General features: G+C 38.1%; 1 protein-coding gene across 2 annotated transcripts in view; it reads left to right on the top strand.

Moving 5' to 3' along the window:
* The window catches only part of cerkl (CERK like autophagy regulator), a 62,774-nt gene that overhangs the window by 17,416 nt on the left and 23,932 nt on the right, over nucleotides 1-21,426 (top strand). For both annotated transcript variants that reach the window (XM_016500171.1, XM_016500169.1), the window contains exons 3-4: nucleotides 11,975-12,106; nucleotides 16,796-16,859. In XM_016500171.1, coding sequence (XP_016355657.1) covers nucleotides 11,975-12,106; nucleotides 16,796-16,859 — 196 coding nt within the window. The remainder of the gene's footprint in view (nucleotides 1-11,974; nucleotides 12,107-16,795; nucleotides 16,860-21,426) is intronic.

Genomic DNA, 21,426 nt, shown 5'->3' with positions numbered 1-21,426 from the left:
AATGCTTTAAATTGATAAAAAGTGAAAATAAAGACGGTTCTAACAAAAAATTAAATAGCTAAACTGTTTTCAACATTGATGATAATAAGAAATGTTTCTTGAGCAGCAAATCAGCATATTAGAATGATTTCTGAAGGATCATGTGACACTGAAGACTGGAGTAATGATGCTGACAAATTTTTTAAAATATTTAAATAGAAAACAATTATTTTCAGTTGCAATAATATTTCCCAATTATACTATTCTTACTGTGGAAAAATCGGGCTAAAATCGTGCAGTGTGAACTCGGCATTACTGTGATCAAATAAATGCATAACAGATTTAGTCAAAAACATTTGACAAAAGTCTTACTAGACAAACTTTTGAAAATTTTGTGTATTTTTATGCTTATTAGAGTACTGTTTAGCAACATGTGAACACCAAACTCAAATCAAGTTTTTGGCATAAAAGAAAAATCAATCATTTTGACCCATACAATGTATTTTTGGCTACTGCTACAAATATACCCCAGCAACTTAAGGTTTTGTGGTCCAGGGTCACATTTGTATAACTCATTGAGCTGCCTATGTAGAGCATTAGACTCACTTGCTCATTAGGTTTTGGAACAAAGCCTGTGTATCACAATTAAATGATTTCTCAAGTATGCATCAGACCTACAAATATGATGTGAAATAAGGTTCTAGGTGTGTCAGCAACATCCTGACTACACAAAACAGTCATGAATAAACTCCACGGACTGGATTATAAGGTACTCTTGTTGAGAAAGCCGAGGGGCACCATCTCTTTTGTGTGATGACCGTATCATTGTGTGGTGTGCCTGAAGGGGGGAGGGGGGTCGGAGGGGGTCTTGAAAGAGGTGGTGTTGGCCGCAAGGACCTGCTGGATCAGACTAGGGGAACAGGTTGGTCCTACGGCCTCCCTGGAGTTTGTAATTATCTGTGCTCCTCTCGCTAGCGTTCACTGCCAAGATGGGCCAGCGGCCTGCCTAGCGCTTCGCTGTGCTGCACGGGAGACAGGTGTCCTTCCAAATGCGTCAGAACTCTTCGTTCTCCGGTTCTCAAAAACCGGGGGGAGGGATGCAAGGAGGAGATTTCATAGCGGGGGATTAAGTAAAAACCCGTCTGAGACTGTCCCGAGGACCAACAAAATGATTTAGTATGAACTTCCTTCGTCAGCTAAATGAGCGTTGAGCATTCAGATGATGCCTTTGTGAAAATGAGCATGTGTAATCTCTGTTAATCCCGGTCTACAGACAATGCAGCGCTGCACATTTTCACTGATTTAATCTAGCGTCACAATTAGGCTGAAAGTTCAATTTCAGAAATCCTTCTTTGCCCGCTGTGCGCCCCACATAAATACCGGACACCATACAAGTAGTAGGCTATATTTAAAACCAGATTGGATATGAGATGTGAGTTTGGGACTAGATAATGGTGTGGGGTAAATCTCTGGAAAGTGATTTTGTCTGACGAGGGCCTAGTCATAATGCTGTATTAATGCCAGCTAATCCTTGGAATTTCAGTTACAGCACTGAATAAGAGGTGATGTAACAGCAGCAGTGCTCAGGAGGTGCATTACTCACTGGGAATTAAGGAGGGGATTGTCCAGGCCTCACAACTTTATACTATCAAACCCTTCCCCCAGCTTGATGAATCCTTGTTAAAACTTTGGCCATGTAACTTCTTCGCACGAAAGTGTTTCTGAGCTGTAGCCCTTTAAAGATTGTAATGCTGGCTTTTTGCGGGTAATTGTGAGTGAGGGCTGCATGTACTGTGGGTAGAATATGAATTAATTAACATAATTAAAGAATGTGCCTTGAGGGAGCCCAGAGGAGAGAGGACATGCTTATTTAGTGCTGTGAGGAGAAAAATTAATAAGCAAAGATGAGATTCGTTGTGGTGTTTGACAATTGAATTGTTGAGACATTTCAAAACCATTAAAATACAGTGTTTTAAAAGGTATATATCCTGTAGATTTAAATTGTATATGTGTTGGCATAAAATTAGAATCACTTCTGGATCTTGTCTGTGTAAAGTTACATCCAGTCTTTCATGTTCATGACCTTGTAATGCTGGTAAACTTGGTCATTTTCCTGTCATAGGTATTAGTAAAATAGCCACAGCACTTACACAGCTAAAAATGACTTCTTAATTAGATACATTTTTAGTGAAAATATCTAAAACTTAAGTCTTAAAATAAGTCAAGTCAAGTCAAGTCACCTTTATTTATATGATCTAAACCATCTTAAAGCCTGCCCTTGAATACCTGTATAGTTTTGTAATCGATCTATGAGTATGTCATGATCTATAGTATCAAACGCAGCACTAAGATCAAGTAAAACTAGCAATGAGATACAGCCTTGGTCTGACGCAAGAAGCAAGTCATTTGTAATTTTATATACAAAAATAACATAAATGTACTTTTTTACTTCTACATCAGATATTAAGACTTGTTTTATAACAAGTGAAAAAGATCTGCCTGAAAACACTTTCTATCTACAGTATATCTATAGGGATATAGTCACTATTCTCTGAAAACACATAATATCATAATACTTTATATCCTATACAATGTGCTTTGAATGTAAATGTTAGGAGTTTCAGATATTTCAACTAGAAGATTTGATCAGGATTAGGATTTTTTTGCAGTGCAGATCAAATAATAAACAGGGTTTTACTGAATAATTAATTTACAGATGAGGTAATTTCAGTTATAACCAAACAAACAAAAGCAATTAAAAATACATTAAAAAAACTTGCATTAACTTGCAACCTGAGGAAGGTCTTTTGACAGATATGTTGCAAAAAAATATTTATCATGATGATGATGCAAGTTTGAGTAGTGCAAGAATAGCATAGTAGTAATAGCATATTAGCAATAACATAGGCAGAAATAGTAAGAGTATAATGATAGTATGTTTTCCTGATTTCAGCCACAGAATTAAAACTTAAGTAAACATGCAATTGGCTGAACAAGCAAGAAAAAAAACTTACTTCACACGTTCAGCTGAATTGTGAATCAGGTATTTCTTCTTAAAAATTATGGATTTGTTTAACTAAACTCCAGACCTATGACGAAATTTTTTTAGTAAGTAAAATGTTTAAATGAGCAATATTTGATCATTGTTCATTGTAAATGAAAGATTTCAATAATTTTGGGTCATGATAAATCCGTATTTCAGTACATTCTCTCTTCTATATGTGACCCTGGACCACAAAACCAGTCATAAGGGTCAATTTTCTAAAACTGAGATTTATACATCATCTGAAAGCTGAATAAATAAGCTTTCCATTGATGTATGGTTTGTTAGGAAAATATTTGGCCGACATACAACTATTTGAAAATCTGGAATCTGAGGGTGCAAAAAAATCTAAATATTGAGAAAATTGCCTTTAAAGTTGTCCAAATGAATTTCTTAGCAATGCATATTACTAATCAAAAATTAAGTTTTGATCTATTTACGGTAGGAAATTTACAAAATATCTTCGTGGAACATGAATATCCTAATGATTTTTGGCTTAAAAGAAAAATTGATAATTTTGACCCATACAATGTATTGTTGGCTATTGCTACAAATATACCAGTGCTACTTATGACTGGTTTTGTGGTCCAGGGTCACATATATGTAATAAAGGAACATTGATTAGGCCCCGTGTCTTTCCTTCTCTGGGTTCTGATAAGCAGCAGCACAGTTGTCATGTGCTACACAATCACCAGCTAAATTTATACCTTCACAAACTCATACAGTCGTTAATAAAGCATGGCAGTTTGTTTGGTCCTCGTGGAAACGTCCACCCCACCCCCTGCATCCCATGCACATGCTCTCACACGCACACGGACGCATGTTTTCCATAGCTGGATTATCTCTGTTATTTTATTGGCTAAGCGAGTGCTGCCGAATCATTCGGCCCGAGGCGGGGAGGGGAGAGCGGGCACACTGGATTACAGGGGTGCTCACCTGTTACAGTGGTGTTTCCCAGGGAGGCGGCACAATGGAGGGTGTGTCCTGGCTGACACTCAGCACAAAAGGTGAACGGTCCAAAAAAAAAAAACTCAATCCCCAGTGTGATTTTATTCAAGGTGAGCCATGAATGCCGTCCGCAGCATCGCCGTGTTTTTCTGACAAGCCATGTGATGTGCGCTGACACATGAGGTGCGGCTGCCCAGCTGACAGATTAAACCCTGCGGTCAGAGAGCGAGCGCTCGGGCCAGGCCACAGGCCAAACATTTGGGGAGACGGCCGACAACAATAGTAGCACCTGTACTACAGTCTACTCGGGTACGACATAGTCGTCGAGTCGAACTGGAATAGACTCCTTGTGTCCTTAAACCCTCTTTTGAAAGATTAGTCTAGGCAGGTCAATCAGAGGCCGGGAAGCCCTCCGCGCTCTGCTCCGGACACATAATGTGCTCTTGGTGCTCTTGTCAAAGCGTGTGGTCACACTCCTGCGTCAAGCTGGACTTTATTGTTGCAGCCCTAAAGGGAGGAGAAAAGACAAACAGAGAGAGGAGAGAACTCAATGGTCAAGCACCGGGTCCATCTCATTCCTCCAAAGGCTTTTGTGACCCATCTGAATTCATATGTGCATTTGGCATAAAGCACAACAGTGGCTATTGTGCGCCACGCATGAAATTGCTTTGAGTTGTTTAACAAGATAATAGGGGAAGCGAAATCTCCCTCGGAACGCGATTTTAAAAACGCGTTCAGCATTTGAAGGAAGCTGGGCCATGTGCGGCATTTACGTGAGCTGATGTACAATAGCTCGATAGCCGAGTGGATAATGTTACACATTAACAGGTTTTCCATTAAGTCAACCTGCGTATCCATGGTGACTCTTTCCCCTTGGCTCCTTGGAAACGGATCAGTCTGTGTATCTTATTGACTGGAGCGCTCTTACTTCAGCTGGGATGTTTTCTGGCCAGCCCAAACTCTGTTTAGAGTCGCTTGCTTTGATCCTGTTTTACATTAAAGGCAAAAAAGTTAATAAAGAGTTAAAGGTTTAGTTCAAGTCCACAGTGACAGAGTTAAAGGAAAGATAATTCTGGAATAATTTACTTACCTTCATGTCGTTGCAAACGCGTACGATCTTCCTTCTGTGGAGGAGTAAATGTTTTCTATTTCTAATTAGCGACAAAATTTCAAGACTCACAATTCCAAATTGAATAATACAACTGAAGTGTATAATATCTGCACCACCAGCACTGCCAAACAGAACTAAAACAACATTTCAAAAGTTAATGGTTTGTTAATAGCGAGAATTGAACCTTAAAATAAAGTGTGACCAAAAATCCTTCAAAGAACATAAACATGTATCTGGAGTTGAAGTTTAAGATTGCTCATAAACTGTTAGATCTGTTTATAGCCTTTGTACCTTTAGGGTTACAACAACTTATCACTTGGGCAGGAGCCTTAAAGGGAGAACTTTGTGTCTTATCTACCTCTAAAAGGTGTATAGTTGTACCTTAGAGTAGTAATGTGTACCCTAACGGTACTACTATGAGCCCTTTAGGGGTAAATAAGGAACAAAGATGTCCCTTTTAGGGTACTGTCCAAGCTGTTAGTGACAAGCTGTTGTAACCCTAAAGGCACAATTTTTAAAATAAATTTCCTGAGAGTGTCCAAATCAAATCAAATCTTGCGGTGCCTAAAGATTCCCACCCCTAAATGCCGCTGTGAGAGGTATCTGGGGCTCTGTCGGGACATCTCAGGGTGGACAGATGCTCCTTTGGGCTCTGCTGTAGGTACGACTGCAGTATCACTTTCACTGAGTGCTGCTTGTGGATTTTTTCTGCGTATTCCCAATGGATCGTCCCCATTTCTTTGTCTGTCACACCCGCCCCCAGATAGACGTGTACGCAGACATAATGGAGGCACCTAACACATGGTGCTGTTTTTTCCCCTCTCTGCCTAATATTAGGAAAGGTGTTATTGTCCACACCGAGAACTACAATGGTTGTAATTGAACAATATGCATGTGCGTCCCACGTTTTAACATGGAATTATTAATAGAATGCATTACACGCTTAATTTTCTTCTCCGAGCATCTCCGTTCGTCTCATTATATGGCGCCTGTGTGAATTAATTGTTCCAATGAAAGCAAGTGTATTGATTTGAAGCCCAAACCTCCACCGCAGTTCCCCACCTCATCTAGCGGTTGGAGCAGCTCCTGCCTGGTGATGCCCCTGCTGGAGGGGACAAATCTGGAGAGGGCTGGGTCTCCCCCACTGCTAATGCGCGCTAATGCCAGTCCCTGACACCATGCCAGATGCTCCGCTCTTGGCAGAGGATCTAAGAAAATGTCGAAGCACTCGTCCCCCGTATGGAGATCTCACGGCCGGTAGGAAAGCGGGACAGGACAGTGACGCTCTTTTTCTCTCACCCGTTCCATCTCCTGTATGTCCCCCAGATCTCTTACCTCCCCTCGAGCCTGCCGGATCCAGCTCCTCTTCGATCCTGACCTTTCCCACTGCAAGGCCCCAATCTGGGCTTATCTGTTGGAGGGCTCACTCCCCTCGCCAGTCAGCCAGCCAGCCAGCCAGGGATTTCAGGGCAAAAATAAGACATTTGTTCTTGAGGATTAGCAAATATTCTGTGCACCCCAGAAAGCCCATTTGGGTATTGTGGGCTCAGCGAGTGGAACGGTTTATGGGTTACTTAAGTGCAGTTTGATGGCTGTGTTATGTATGTTGTGACTCTCTTGTCCTCTATGTGCCTTTTTAAGTGGTCTTGGACAAATGAATAGGATGCCATATCTTTTCTGTTCATCTGTCCATCCATTGAGTTTCTATCTATCTATCTATCTATCTATCTATCTATCTATCTATCTATCTATCTATCTGTCTGTCTGTCTGTCTATCTGTCTATCTGTCCGTCCATTGAGTTTCTATCTATCTGTCTGTCTGTCTGTCTGTCCCCATCCATCCATCCATCCATCCATCCATCCATCCATCCATCCAAAAGGCTTCTCAAATCTTCTCAAAATGTTTTCCCCCCAAAACTTTCAAACAAGGATTTGTCAAGCTAATATTTAAAGTTTGACTTTATGAATTTCAATTTATTTGAAATCTACTTCCTTACATTTAAAACCAAGCAATTTATTTGGAATTCAAAAGCATTCTCCTTCTGAATTCTACAGGGCACATAACCCAGAAAACAGAATTAATTCACAGTCACACAAATTATGCTGCACTGTAATATGAAGCATCGATGCCTTGCAATCAAACCATGACTGGACCGCATAGTCAGTCCTCTCATTAGCGCTGTGGGCGAGTGTTTACGGGCAGTCCTGGGGCTTTGTTTGTCTCTGAAATCAATGTGTAACCTGACCCCGCTTTCAGGTAATTTACCCCTGATTATGGGAAAAGTGCTCCCCTGTGCCGAATCATCTTCTCCGCAGGGAGACCCTCAGCCACACCATTCAGATGCTCCTTACCTTTGCCATCAGCACCCTCTGAGCCCCCTGAGACGGGGGCTGGACAGAGACAGATGTAGCTACTGTGTTGGGTGACATTAGCCAGTCTTGATAGCCCTCAGGGGTAAAACAGTCTTAAGCCTCTGAGTCATAAGGCGGCTGTATCACCGCAGAACGTGCTGACCTCATGGAATGTCCGCAGGTGGCAGAGACACATGTCTGAAATGTGGACGTCACTACAAAGCTATTGAGAGGACAAACAGAACCAACTTGCTCACATGAAGGGCATAATACATTTGGGTGAATGTCAACGAAAACATGCCCAGGCCATATTTCATCCAGGTCATATACACTTTCAGAAAACAAGGCATAAATATTTCACTGAATGGTACCCTAAGGTAAAAAAGCTAAAAGGTATTTTGTACCTTATTTACCTGTAAATGGTACATATTAGTACCGTAAAAGTATATATTAGTACTTAAAGTCTACAAATATGTACCGTTTAGGGGTAAATGAGGTTCAAATATGTACTTTTTAGCTTTTGTACATTAGGGGACATACCCTAAGTGACAATGACAGCTTTTTTTGTAAGGGTGTATAAAGGGTGTGTGTATGTATGTATGTATATATATATATATATATATGGATTTTTAATTTCTTTTTTTTTTTTTAAATATACACTCTTACATACAATTTTCATTTTCTGGAATAAAAATTATTACTATTATTATTACTTGTTTTATTATAAATATTTATATTTTAACATTGAATTACTTATATAACATTACTTTTTTGTGAAATGTGACCCAGGCACATTCTAAACATGTTTTGTGAAATTCACCCATTTAAGTGAAAAATAGGAATAAATACCTTAAAGCTTTACCTCAAAACAGACTACAGAATTGAATAACGTCAGAACACAATATTTAGAGGAGTCGTCTGGTGTCCCCAAAAGGTTATAATTAACGTGTGAACACAGGTTGTCTGAAGTCTTCCAGGCTGCTAATCACAGTGGCCTTTTGTGGGAACACAAACAGGACTCATGGAGGTGAAACCTGAGTGTGGCCCCTTCGTCTGAATTGTCTTTCAGCGAGCTCCTGGGAGCCACCGTGCATCGCTCACACAAACATGGGATTACGTGCCATAGTAACACGGTATCGCGCATGCAGATGGGCTACGTCCCCACTCTCCCTTCTGTGGTGTTTAGATTTATCCTGAACTCCAGCTCAGATATAATCATTAAAACAACAGAAACATAGTTTCCTGTTTCAGTGTAATGAATTAATAAGAGACGAGGGCTCTGTTCCAATACCTTGTGAGCCGTCTCGCTGTCTAATGCCTACATAGACAGCTACCTTCTAAGGCAGGATCCTAACTGGAATAGAACCTAAACTGATTTGGAACATTCTGTATATACAAGTTTGGTGTTAGCATGTTTTGAAGCTAACAATGTAATATGCTGATAAACAACAATTCATATACGATAAGCTCTAATAAACTGAATAAACAAATAACCACAGTCAAGCACCAATACTATTCTTGCAAAAGAGGGAATAACTCCTGAAATGAATGAATGAATGAATCTTTTTGTGATGCAAACTTGAGTAGTGTGGGTATTTATATTTTTCTTGTACGCAATCAGGACAAGAAAATCTGTAAAAATAAAATAAATATTTTCATAATTTAAAATAAAAACCAATAAAAATAATTTTCATTAATCACAGTTCTTTCATGATTTAACAGGAGGGGGCAATTAATTTTTCACGTAGGGCCAGGTAGGTTTGGACAGCTTTTTTCCCTTAATAAATGAAATCATCATTTAAAAACTGCATTTTGTATGTACTTGCATTATCTTTATGTAATATAAAAATTTGTTTGATGATCTAAATCTTTTAAGTGACACATATGCAAAAAAAACCAAAAAAAAACAGGAAGGGGGCAAAAACCTTTTCACGGCACTGTATATATATATATATATATATAACCTAATAAAAGTCCATTTTTAATTTGCAATATTTGTTATAAATTCTTGCGGTCATTTATACATTTGTAAAAAGCATTACTCTCTTTTTTGTCAGCAATCTTTTCACCAAGTTCACTGCAGTGCATTTACACTCTCTGCAAAGTGTACATCAGATGCAGTACAAATTATGCATCATAGAACGCAGCATGGTTATGCTACCTACCTTTTAGCATAGCCATTGCCTCATAACTATATAATATAATATATTATAAATAATGCTGTCTATATAGGTAGCACACAAGGTTTTGGAACAGAGAGTATCTTGGGAAAACCAGAGACTAAAAGGAGACTTTATAAATAGCATGTTTTGTGTGGGTATTTTGAACTACCTTAATGAAATGATGATGCAAATGTGGCCACTAAATCTGATGCAATAGATGAGCATTTCCTCACAGCGTTGTTTTCATGTGTCGTGCGGTGGGCCCAAAGCCCCCTCGGTGAGGATGAGGGTTACTGAGCCTCCTGAGCCCCATTCATAGCTATAACAGCAGCGGTGGTGCCGCCCCCCTGCACCTGCTCCCTGCGTGGACCCCACCGTCCCAGCACCGCGGCCCCCAAAAGCCACATAGTGGGAGATGGGATCAGCGTCCCCACGCTGAGCGAGACTCGCAACCTTCTTTCAAGATTCCAAATCCCCCCAGCCTCCCCACCTCACATCCTGCATCTACTTTGGTGCACGTTTTGTGCCTATTTGAACTGTGACCTTGGGCACCCCCTGGAACTCCTGCGCTGTGATGTCAGCAGGGGGTACAGTGGAGGGCAAGCCGAGGGTAGCGGCTCGTTAGCAGGTCGAGGGTCGAGAGCTTCAGGGGCCGGATTAGAGTAATGAGGGAGATGATGGAGGAAGGAGAGAGAGCGTTGAGCTTCACCTCAGCTTCCATCGATCTCAGGCACTCCAGGAAGGCCGGGAGAGATAGCAGCTCCCTAATTTCTGCTAATTATGATCCACTGTTACTCAATACTGGATTCTCCCTGCAAAGAAGGAAGTACAGAAAATAGTAAATCAAACATTGATGGCAAAAAAAATATCACAGTTTTCACATAAATATTAAGCAGCACAGCTGTTTTGTAGATTGATAATAAGAAGAAATGTTTCTTGAGCAGCAAATCAGCATATTAGAATGATTTCTGAAGGATCATGTGACACTGAAGACTGGAGTAATGATGCTGAAAATTCAGCTTTGCATCACTGGAATAAATTACTTTTTAGAGTTAATTTTGAAAAAACAGATAACGTTGTTTTTAAAAATGTTAAAAAAATCATGTTTTTTTATCCTACATTCCAATTAATATCAATCAAACTGCAGTTGGGTTGTTTTGATTACATAATAATAACAAAAAAAATACAACTAATACAATAAAACATAATAAAAATATAACACAATAAAAAACATGATTTATGAAAATGAATAAAAATGGAGTTATTTGTTTTTGCAAATAAACTCTTCATATGAAAATATGAAAACAGTTATTTTTAATTAAAAATTTTTAAACTATATTTTAGATAAATTAAATGCAGATTTGGAGAACATGAGGGGCTTTTTTTTCTAAAACATTTTTAAAAATGTTTTACTGACCCCAAACTTTTGATTGGTAGCTTAGGCCAGGTGCACATGGACATATTTGCTGTTTGGGATTGACAACAGTATTTACTAACAGATGCAAATGCAAACTGTCCTGTTTGTCCTCAGATTGACCTGTTATAAGAGCAGCTTAAAAACAGTCTGAATGAATGAATAACCAAAATCAAGCACCTCTTCTGTTCTTGCAAAAGCAGGTAATAACCCCTGTAAAAATAAATAAAATAATAAAATAAAATAAGAATAAATAAAAAACATAATAATAATAAAAATCAAATACATATAATAATAATAATTAAGCCATAATCATCAAAATTTCAAGAAATAAAGGCTTGAAATATTTCACTCTATGTGTAATGAATCTATATATGTGTTTCACTTTCTGAAATGAGTGACAAAAAATATTGACCTTTTTCATGATATTCTAATTTTTTGAGATGTACCTGTATATGCATGCAGTATATTTCAGATTTAGCTCATTCTGGGTACAAATTTGTACCCATATAATATTCACATATAATGCCTTGACTACCCCACTTTATAGTTATTGGCATCACTCATCAAAACCACATATCACATATCAATGGACCACTTCTCCCACCACAAAAACGTGAACAGAGAGAGACCAAGAGCCTACATGGTGTATTTATTCAAGCTTTCTCCTCATTCTTGGCTGACGTTCAGCTGCTGTAAACAACAGACACTGATCTGACCTTTTCAATTGGTGGAGACTGAACTCACACTGTGTGAGAGCCATTCTGCAGCAAGGGTGGCAGACAAAAGCTGAACTCACGACAAGAAATCGTTATTATGTAGGACAGGGGCTTTGGCTCACATTAACAGATGTGCACTTCTCTAAACTGGATGAGTATCAAGCACTTAAATGAATGCCCATGGGATTCATGACATAAGGGGATTGATGAATCTTCCCACTCTTTGTTGTTTTCTTTGCTCTGCAGGTTTTAAGAACCGTCCCAAGTCTCTCAAAGTATTCGTGAACCCCATCAGCCACAAGAAAGAGGCGTACCAGCTCTACCTGGACGAAGTTGCCCCGCTCTTCAAGCTGGCTGACATAGAAGCCGATGTGACCAGTAAGTCTCAAGCATCTGCACTATACAGGATAACAAACAGTTACATAGGTAGCTTTTCTTCACTGTTTCAGCTTGAAATCATCATGCACAGGTGACTGCCGCCCCCTCAGGCCTCACTTGAGGTCGAAGTGCATTAACGTCTGCCCTCAGGGTCTGTTCACTCATAGGATTCATCCCTCAGTGCTCAATAATTCCCTATATGCTAACAAGCTGGTGCTTTACGCCATTAGGCATTGGCAGTGGATCATAGGAAATCAATATTTTAGGGTGAGGAATGTCAAGGTCCCTATGTTAATGCATCATTTGAATGCACACTTAAAAGCAAAATTAATCATGTTTACCATTGTAATTGCCATCTCTCCATGCAATTTACTAAAAACCAACGTTAAAGGAAAAACAAAATATTAGATTTGACTTATAATATATCAGAATATCCTGCACTCACCATTTTTTTATTCTAAAAATGCTTGAAATGAAATACTTGAGAAGCAACACTGCACACGATATTAAAACTTGTTTTCATAGATTCATAATATGAATTTAAATGCATTTCGTCTCATTGCACTAGCAATTTTTTTTCACAGATTTGTTTTTAACTTGTTTATACTTAAAACAAGTGGATAGAAACTGCCAGTACAGTAAAACACTTGTAGTGTACAGTAAAGTACACTTGTGTTACTGATGCATGCTCTGAAAACATATTTACGTATTTAATATGCAGTGATGCTTTTTCATACATTTATCTTGTTTAAAATGATTTTTAGATATTTTAACTAGAAACTTGGACAAAACATTGCTAAAAATAGGATTAGAGTAGAATATTAAGAGTGGGCCATCAAGTAACCACCTAGCAACCACTCAGAACACCCTGGCAACCACATAGCATCAAACTAGCCAACATTCCAAACTTTATTATAACTGTGTGCTGCAGTTACATCATCTGCTGCTTTAAATGCTCAAGCTTTTTAAAGTCAGTTGGATTCTGATTGGCTGTCAATTTGATCATTCATCAGTTGAAAAAAGGAAAAGGTTGTGAAAGTGATACCAGTAATTTTGTTCCTCTGTGTTATATTTGTGATGTGGGCTTCCCTATTCTCATTGAATTAGAATAATTATTAAAACTTCATAGTTATTGTTGTCATTCTTGGTGTGAACAGCCATTAATTTGAATTAATTTGTACAATCTTATTCTTACATTTTCATACTACGATCTGCTTACGCCCCACTGGTGGTTACATTTAGGGGAATAACCTCATGCTTTGTTCTAAAAATCTTATGCTTCCGTACGAATACAGATAAGTTTATCAAGCTTTTTTTTTGTGTTAGCTTGCTCTTTTGATTTGGGTTGCTGTAGCTGAAACAGTACAGTTTGGTGCTAACAACTCCAAAAATCATTCCTAGGAAATACACATACTGATAAAATGTACTATCTACCAAGTGCATACATGTAATAGTGATGCTTATGAATATGCACAAATGTTTCATACAATCTGCTTACGCCACAGTTAGGTTTGGAAGGGGGGGCATTCATGTTTTTTTTGTTTTTTTAACTGTTTGCTCCCATATTAAATCACATTACGCAAATTCAGACAAAATCAGCACCTCGTATAATAGATATGTTGTATCATGATTGGGTAGACTTATAAAATGTATGTGTTTAAATGTATGTAACTGATAAAATGTATACTGTCTACCGAGTGCATACATGTAAATGCATATGAATATGCACAAATGTTTTGCACGATCTGCTTATGCCATGCTAACAGTTAGGTTTAGGGGAAAACTTCAATGCTTAATTTTTTTCCAAAAATCATACATTCCCATACAAATCAAATTGTACGAATTCAAATGAAATCACCACTTTGTAAAATAGTTACGTTTTTCCCATGAGACTGGATTGAGTTAATCAAATTACTTTGCTTTATTAAATTTGGCTTGCTGTAGCAAAAACTGATAAAATGAAAACCATCAATAGAGTTATTTTGCTTTTTTAAATTTGTGTTGGGGTTGCTGTAGCTCAAACAGTAGAGCATGGTGCTAGCAAAAACATTCTCAGGAAAAGCTTGAACTGATAAAATGCATACAAATGTGATGCTTATGAATATGCGCAAATGTTTGCACAACCGAGCTCTCCTTTTCTTTTATTCCCACCTCTCTCGATATCTCTCTGCAGTATGTTTGAGGTTGTGTATGTGTGTGTGCTCATACTGGAAGTAGCAGCTGTACAACACTGCTGTGGATGGTCCTAAATGCATCTCACACTCATAATGACAGGAGAAGTGTATCCTCCGTCAGTAACCTGACCCAAGGGGAGGGACCGCACCCATCTGTTCTAACACAGTGCGGGACTCCCCCCTCTCCTCCCCTTTACCCACCTCCTCACACACACGCACACACACACACACACACACACACACAGGACCCCATACTATATATGCATAGACATCCACACACTACTACACACACACCCGAACACGCACCACGCGGCCCCTGCTTTTGGGAAGGGGACTCCACAATCTGTGCTCTAATGAATGTGGCTACCTGATTCCAGAAGCCATTTGAACAGTAATAGAATCCGTTTCCTGATGATGTGCTCCCGAGGGCAGAGGCTGAGAGCTCGAGGTGGAGCCATTAAACAACATTTTACCTAATAGAAATTAAATATCTCATTCTGCCGCTCGCAACGCAGAGCTTTGAGAATATACGTGATCGAATTAGCTCTATAGACTTTGTGAGAGATGAACAGGCAATATTAGCGAACTGTCACAATTGAGAGAAGCAATTACAGTGTGTAATTCAAGGCTATTTTCTGATAACTAAAGCTTATACATGGAAATCTCATTTTTTGCAATTTTATGGTCATCTAAGAGTCTAATTTAGCATTTTATGTGCTTAGACCAGTTTTAAACCTACTGTAAGTTTGATTTTTAACTAAAATGAATGATATTTCACAGCTCAGGGCAGAATATGGCTCAGTCAGTGAGATGTGAAAAAGGGTTGTGGTTTTGTTTGGCAAGGTCAGGGCCACGTGATCCTTTAAGTTCACTTTGATTTGCAAGCTCTCCCCCTACAGGTCAGCACTATGAATTAAACTCAGAATGTCTGGAACAGCATACTAACATACTGCTATTTCTGTACTGCATCCCACAATGCAATAGCTTTTATTTTCATGTCATGAATGAACAGGAAATAATATTAGTGGCATTATTCTTTAAATATCTTTTGAATCTGGTGATGTTTTTACACAAATTTTGATTTAAAAAATTCAAATTCATTTTTATTTATGAGATGATAACTGCATGTTTATTAATCGCAAACAAGAGCAGTCAACCTCAGTCTCTCTCTCTCTCTCTCTCTCTCTATATATATATACTGTATATAAACACTACTAAAGGTTTGAAGTCAGTATGATTTTTTTTATTAATTATTTTATTCAGCAAGGACATGTTAAATTGATCAACTTTTTACAACAATTTTTACAACAAAAAAAAATTCTAATAAATGATGTTCTTTTGAACTATTTATCAAAGAATCCTTATCAAATCAAAAATGAAATTAAAATGTATCATGGTTCTTAACAAAAGTATAAAGATTTCAACATTGATAATAATCAGAAATGTTTCTTGAGCAGCAAATCGGCACATTAGAATGATTTCTGAAGGATCATGTGACAATGAAGACTGAAGTAACGGCTACTGAAAATGTACTTTTGCCAACACATGAATAAATTACAATAAATACATTTTAAAATCTATTAAAATAGAAACAAGTTATTTTATTTGTAGTATTATTTCACAATATTGCTGTTTTACAGTATTTTTGATCAAATAAATGCTGCCTGGGTGAGACATCTTTCAAAAACATTAAAAAATGAATAAAACTCATACAACAAAAAAATAAACAGTTTAATTTAAAGCTATAATCACATGATCCTCTGTCCCCACAATTGTGTGCAGGTTCTGTAGTCTGTGTGCTTCTGTTTAGGAGCTGGTACCAGGAATAGCCAGGCATGTCATAATGAACAGACACAGCACTTGCATCTCTGTGTGCATCGTGAAGCACGTTCTTAAACAACAAAAAAACATCCATCTGCAAGTGTCACATCAGCCACGTTGAGCCTTTTGATGGTTGGTCACAGCTGGGACCCGCTCCATGGTGGAGGTGCCCCAGAAAATGCTAAGTGGGGCATGGGCGTGCACAATGCCATCTGCGGCGTGCCACCCCTCTTCCCCCGCATTCAGTGACATTCTTCCGTGCCACACAGGCCAGGGGTTTCTGCCACACATCACCAAACCTGAATCCATAATTCTACTGGATCAAGCCTTTATCCAACAAACTGACCACATTTAACCCTATTTTTTCGGACCTGCGACCCTCTGATTACTTTGTTACCCAAGCTATGTCACAGCACTGCAGTAACTGCAAACCACACAGTGAATGCTGGGAACAATCTTGACCTTGTTTTGTGCAGCTTGGGCAAGCTGAACACAAGAGCGGTCGCCTCTTTGTACCACAACTCATATTCTTGATTAAAAATGCAAACAGCATGCAAGTATAAATTCTGTTTTACAGCCAGGACCATATGTTCGGCTTAAGCCATTTGCCAATGCCTGGAAAAGGGTACTAAAGGCAGTTTGGAGTGCTTTGTTTTTTTTTTTTTTTTAAACATTAACTCTTTCTTTTCCACAGTCACCAAGAGAAAGGGCCACGCACTGTCCATTCTGAAAGACTGCAGCTTGGAAGACTATGATGGGTATGTATACTTCATGACAACAACAAAATAATCTCCAATGGTATGATTCAGTCTATGAAACATTTTAGCAGTGGGTTGGAGCAGTGGATTTAAACTATCATAAATATATGCTTTGCTTTTTAAACAAATATATTATTTTTCAAATCATGTGTGTGTTTTATATATATATATATATATATACACATATACATATACATATATATATATATATATATACACATATACATATACATATATATATGCATGCTAATCACAGCAGCATAAACATTTTTTTTATTTTACAGTAATGCAAATTATTTTTAGCTTATATATTTTTAATTATTTTAATTATTCTGTTTAACTCGATGTACTAAAAATAACAAGTCAAATAATAAGTCAATTAATGAAATATACAAAGTCATATTTAAAAACGAAACTAAAGTGAAAGTGACGTGACATGGTGACCCATACTTGGAATTAGTGCTCTGCATTTATCCCATCCAAAGTGCACACACACAGCAGTGAACACACACACCGTGAACACACACCCGGAGCAGTGGGCAGCCATTTTTGCTGCGGCGCCTGGGGAGCAGTTGGGGGTTCGGTGCCTTGCTCAAGGGCACCTCAGTCGTGGTATTGAAGGTGGGAGAGAGCGCTGTACATTCACTCCCCCCCACCTACAATCCCTGCCGGTACGAGACTCGAACCCACAACCTTTGGGTTACGAGTCCGACTCTCTAACCATTAGGCCACGACTTCCCCAGAATGCGTTTCATTTTAAAGGAAACCTACTGGACAAATACTAAAAGAGACTATTTCTTTAACTAATAAAAATGATAAACATGACAAAATGAAAATGGAAAAATAAAAACTCATTTAAAGTAATAAAAAAAAATCTCAATGATCCTAAAATAACAGTGGCCTCTCTGAACAAACGCTAAATGTGCTGAACCAAAAGATTAGCAAAAGTAAACTAAACTAATTAAAAGGAATTCTGTCAAAAGTGTCATTTATGGTAATGTCCAAGTCGCTCTTTTCCATACAGTAAAAGTAAATGGTGACCACGGCTGTCAATCAAGATTTGGTCACACTTCATTTGGGGAACAATGCTCACTATTAACTAGCCATTAATTATGACTTTTGCCTCAATAAACTCCTAATTTACTTCTAGTTCTAAACTACGGTAGTTGTTAAGTTTAGGTATGGGGTTGGATTAAGGGATATAAAATACAGTCAGGCAGAATAAAACATTAATATGTGCTTTATTAGTACTAATAAACAGCCAATATGCCAGTAATATGCATGCTAATAAGCAACTACTTAATAGTGAAAAGTGGTCCCTAAACTAAAATGCATTTTATGCCTTTACTGGATTGGACAATATAGAGATCAGGCATGAAAGTGGTGAACAGCATCGGCAAAGGACTCAAGCCGGAAATCGAACTCGGGTCACTGGAGGTGTAATTGCGCTGTATGTCGGAGTGCAGCTCAAGAGGCTATTGTTTCTGACGGGATTTCCAAAGAATAAATACATTTTAGTCTATTCATAACAGAAAGTTATCATAAGGTTTCAGAATATTTGTAATATAGCGCACAAGTTGCATGGACTACATCTAGTCCTTTTGGGAGTTTGTCAACCTCTGGTCACTATATGGAAGAGAATGGTCATTCTTTTATATAAGACAGCAAGGAAGAAAAAGCATGAGAAAAGGAGAACTGTCCCTTTAAAGGCCGTTTTATGATGCGAGTGAAGATGGCATGGATTCAAAGCCAGATGACAGAGTAATCCTGCCTCTCTCGAGGTGACATTTAGCCTTAATAAATAAAGTAGTGTTTGGGACAGAGAGAAGAGAGAGAGAGAGAGAGAGAGAGAGAAAAAGGTAGAGGTGGATTTTTGCAAAATGAGTGATAATACTTTGATTGGAGCGGCGTGCCGCGGGGCCCAGTGCGGAGCTCTCCGGTAGAGCAGGTCTCTCCGGTGCGGTTCGGCAGGTGGCTCCTTAATTACCTGTTCTGGAAGCAGTGATGAAGTACCGCCATCCAGCCGACCGCGGGTGCGGGGCATCGCTCACACCACATTGTACGGTCTCTCTCCGTGTGCTCCAGTACTTCTCACAATTAGCTCCTCTTAAATATCTCCGGCCCCGGCTTAACGCTCATCCGTTACTGCCGCCCTACTGTTCCGCTGCATCCTCTGGGCTCGGTGGGAGGGGACGTGCTGGGTCTGGCACAGTGGTCTTTGATTAAAAACACAGCGTGCAGGTTCACGGCAGTGACAAAGGGGCAAGGGCAAGCACCGAGCGAAGAACACATTCACGTTGAATGGTGATTAATCTGTGGTGTATGAAGGTGGTAAGAGGGCTTGGTGGCCGGGTTCTTGCGAATCTAGAAATAAAGAGATCAGACACTGTAAGAGGTCGAAGTGGAACTTCAACAGTAAGATGAAGTTTGCGCAGGAAGACGTAAAACCACAGGGTTGAGGATCAAAGACGTGGTGTCGGTATTACCGTGAGGCCTATAGGGCTGGGTGATATCACAATATATTTACTGATGATAGAGATGTGTGCAGGACTGCTTTATATCATTTATATGTGAGAGTGATGAAGAAACATGGAGCAATGAGAAAATAGAGAGCATGAAGTATTCTAGATGAAGTCCAGATTAGGAAAAACGGGTTGATTTTAGTGGTCTATAGCAATTTGCCACATTAATATTAAATTTAACTGATGTGAAGCTGTTTTTGCACCAAGAAAAAAGGGGGAAAAAAGAGGGGAAAAACGTTGAAAAAAAGAAAATAGTATTTTTTTCTGCTTTAATATAAATATTATTATTTTCTGCTTTAATATTAATAGAAATAAATATTTTTAAAATATTATCTTATTGTTACTATTTGGGGTCTGTAAGATTTTTTTATGTTTTTAAAAGAAGTCTTTTATGCTCACCAAAGCTGCAATTATTTAATGAAAAATACAATATAAAAGACTTTGGCATAGCCATTTTTTCAGGATTTGGATGAACAAAGTTTAATGAACAGCATTTATTTATTTATTTATTTTATTTTATTTTTCAGAATAGAATTGTATTGTAACATTATAAATGTCTTTACGGTCACTTTTGGTAAATCTAATGCATCCTTACTGAATAAAAGTATAAATTTATTAAAATATTTACTGACTTGTATGTACTGATTTATAATTTAAATCAAATTCTGATAAGATTATATAACTGCTTAAAAAAGAGCAATATTAAATCACAGAATAATGTTATCAATAAAAGTGATTACATCAAACCTACAGAATTTTACAGAAAAAAAAAAAACTCAACTCAAAGTAATGCTACTGAAAATGTTTGTTATCGGTGAAGTGTGTAAACATACAGTAATTGCAAAGGTTTTTTCTAACATTGAACAAACAGAAACATCCACCTTAAATTCACCCAGTTGGCTGAGCCAATTTTACTGTGTAGAGCTGCTCAAACACTTCAACCCACAAATACCTTGTAGTTGTCTCTGCATGTTACACCTTTAGTTACTCCTCAGTTATGACCTTGTGGCATCATACATCATATCGTTGCACTTATGCTAATAGATTTCATTACAGATAATAGATTTCTCTTGTTCTTGTACAGCGCAGCTCTAAGACTCAAGACTTGACGTTGAGGATAATGCCTGGAATTTCAACATCAGTCATGATCTGTCTGTGTATTCCAATTTCACAAAGCTTATTCTTTATCGAAGATTATAGAAATGATGCTCTGATGATTTTTGTTGAAATTTAATTTTCTGTCAGCATGACAAATCACTGAGGATATCTAAGCTACTTAACCCGATGGGGGAAAAAGAGAGAGAAAAAATATCACTCTTTCTGTTGTTTGCTAAACAGGATAATCTTCAAGCAGGGAATGTGTGTCAGTACTATTGTTACAGCCACATGGGGCACGTTTCAATCACACGATAGTGCTACACAGAGTGGTCTTCACAGGGATAGCTCGCTCAAATAATAAAAATTGTCATCATTTAGTCACGCTCATGTTGTTCCAAATCTATATGACTTTCTTTTTTTTTATGTAAAATTTTCTTAGGCTCACCAAGGCTGTATTTATTTGATCAAAATGAAGTAAAAACTTTAATATTGTGAAAAATTATTACTATTTAAAATAACTATTTTCTGTTTGAATATATTATAAATGTAATTTATTCCTGCGAGGGCAAGGCTTTATAAAGGTGATAATACTAGTCCAGATTTTACATAATAGTCCAAGACAGCTTGGCAAGAATAATTCATAGTGTTTTATTAGAAAATTAAAACACACCATCTTCAACACCTCAGCACAAGCAAAAGAAAAGAAGAAACTTGAATAATTCCCCACATCCCATTTTTTCCCTGTCTAGGAAATGTGTTACACAGCGCTCTAAACTCAGTCCCCTGTCCTCATTCCTCTGAACTCGATTAATTAACCTCTGAAGAATTAATTCTGCAAAGGTAATACTAATCACACGTTTTTTCATTAATAGATCATCACTCATTAATTACTTCAGCAACTGATGCTTCCACCAGTTTAAATGGAGTGCTGCTATTTCAGTTATGTC

This window comes from Sinocyclocheilus anshuiensis, unplaced genomic scaffold (genome assembly GCF_001515605.1).
Source record: "Sinocyclocheilus anshuiensis isolate Anshui unplaced genomic scaffold, SAMN03320099.WGS_v1.1 scaffold18, whole genome shotgun sequence".
In the NCBI taxonomy this organism is placed as follows: domain Eukaryota; kingdom Metazoa; phylum Chordata; class Actinopteri; order Cypriniformes; family Cyprinidae; genus Sinocyclocheilus; species Sinocyclocheilus anshuiensis.
This window is presented reverse-complemented; position numbering and strand designations above follow the sequence as displayed.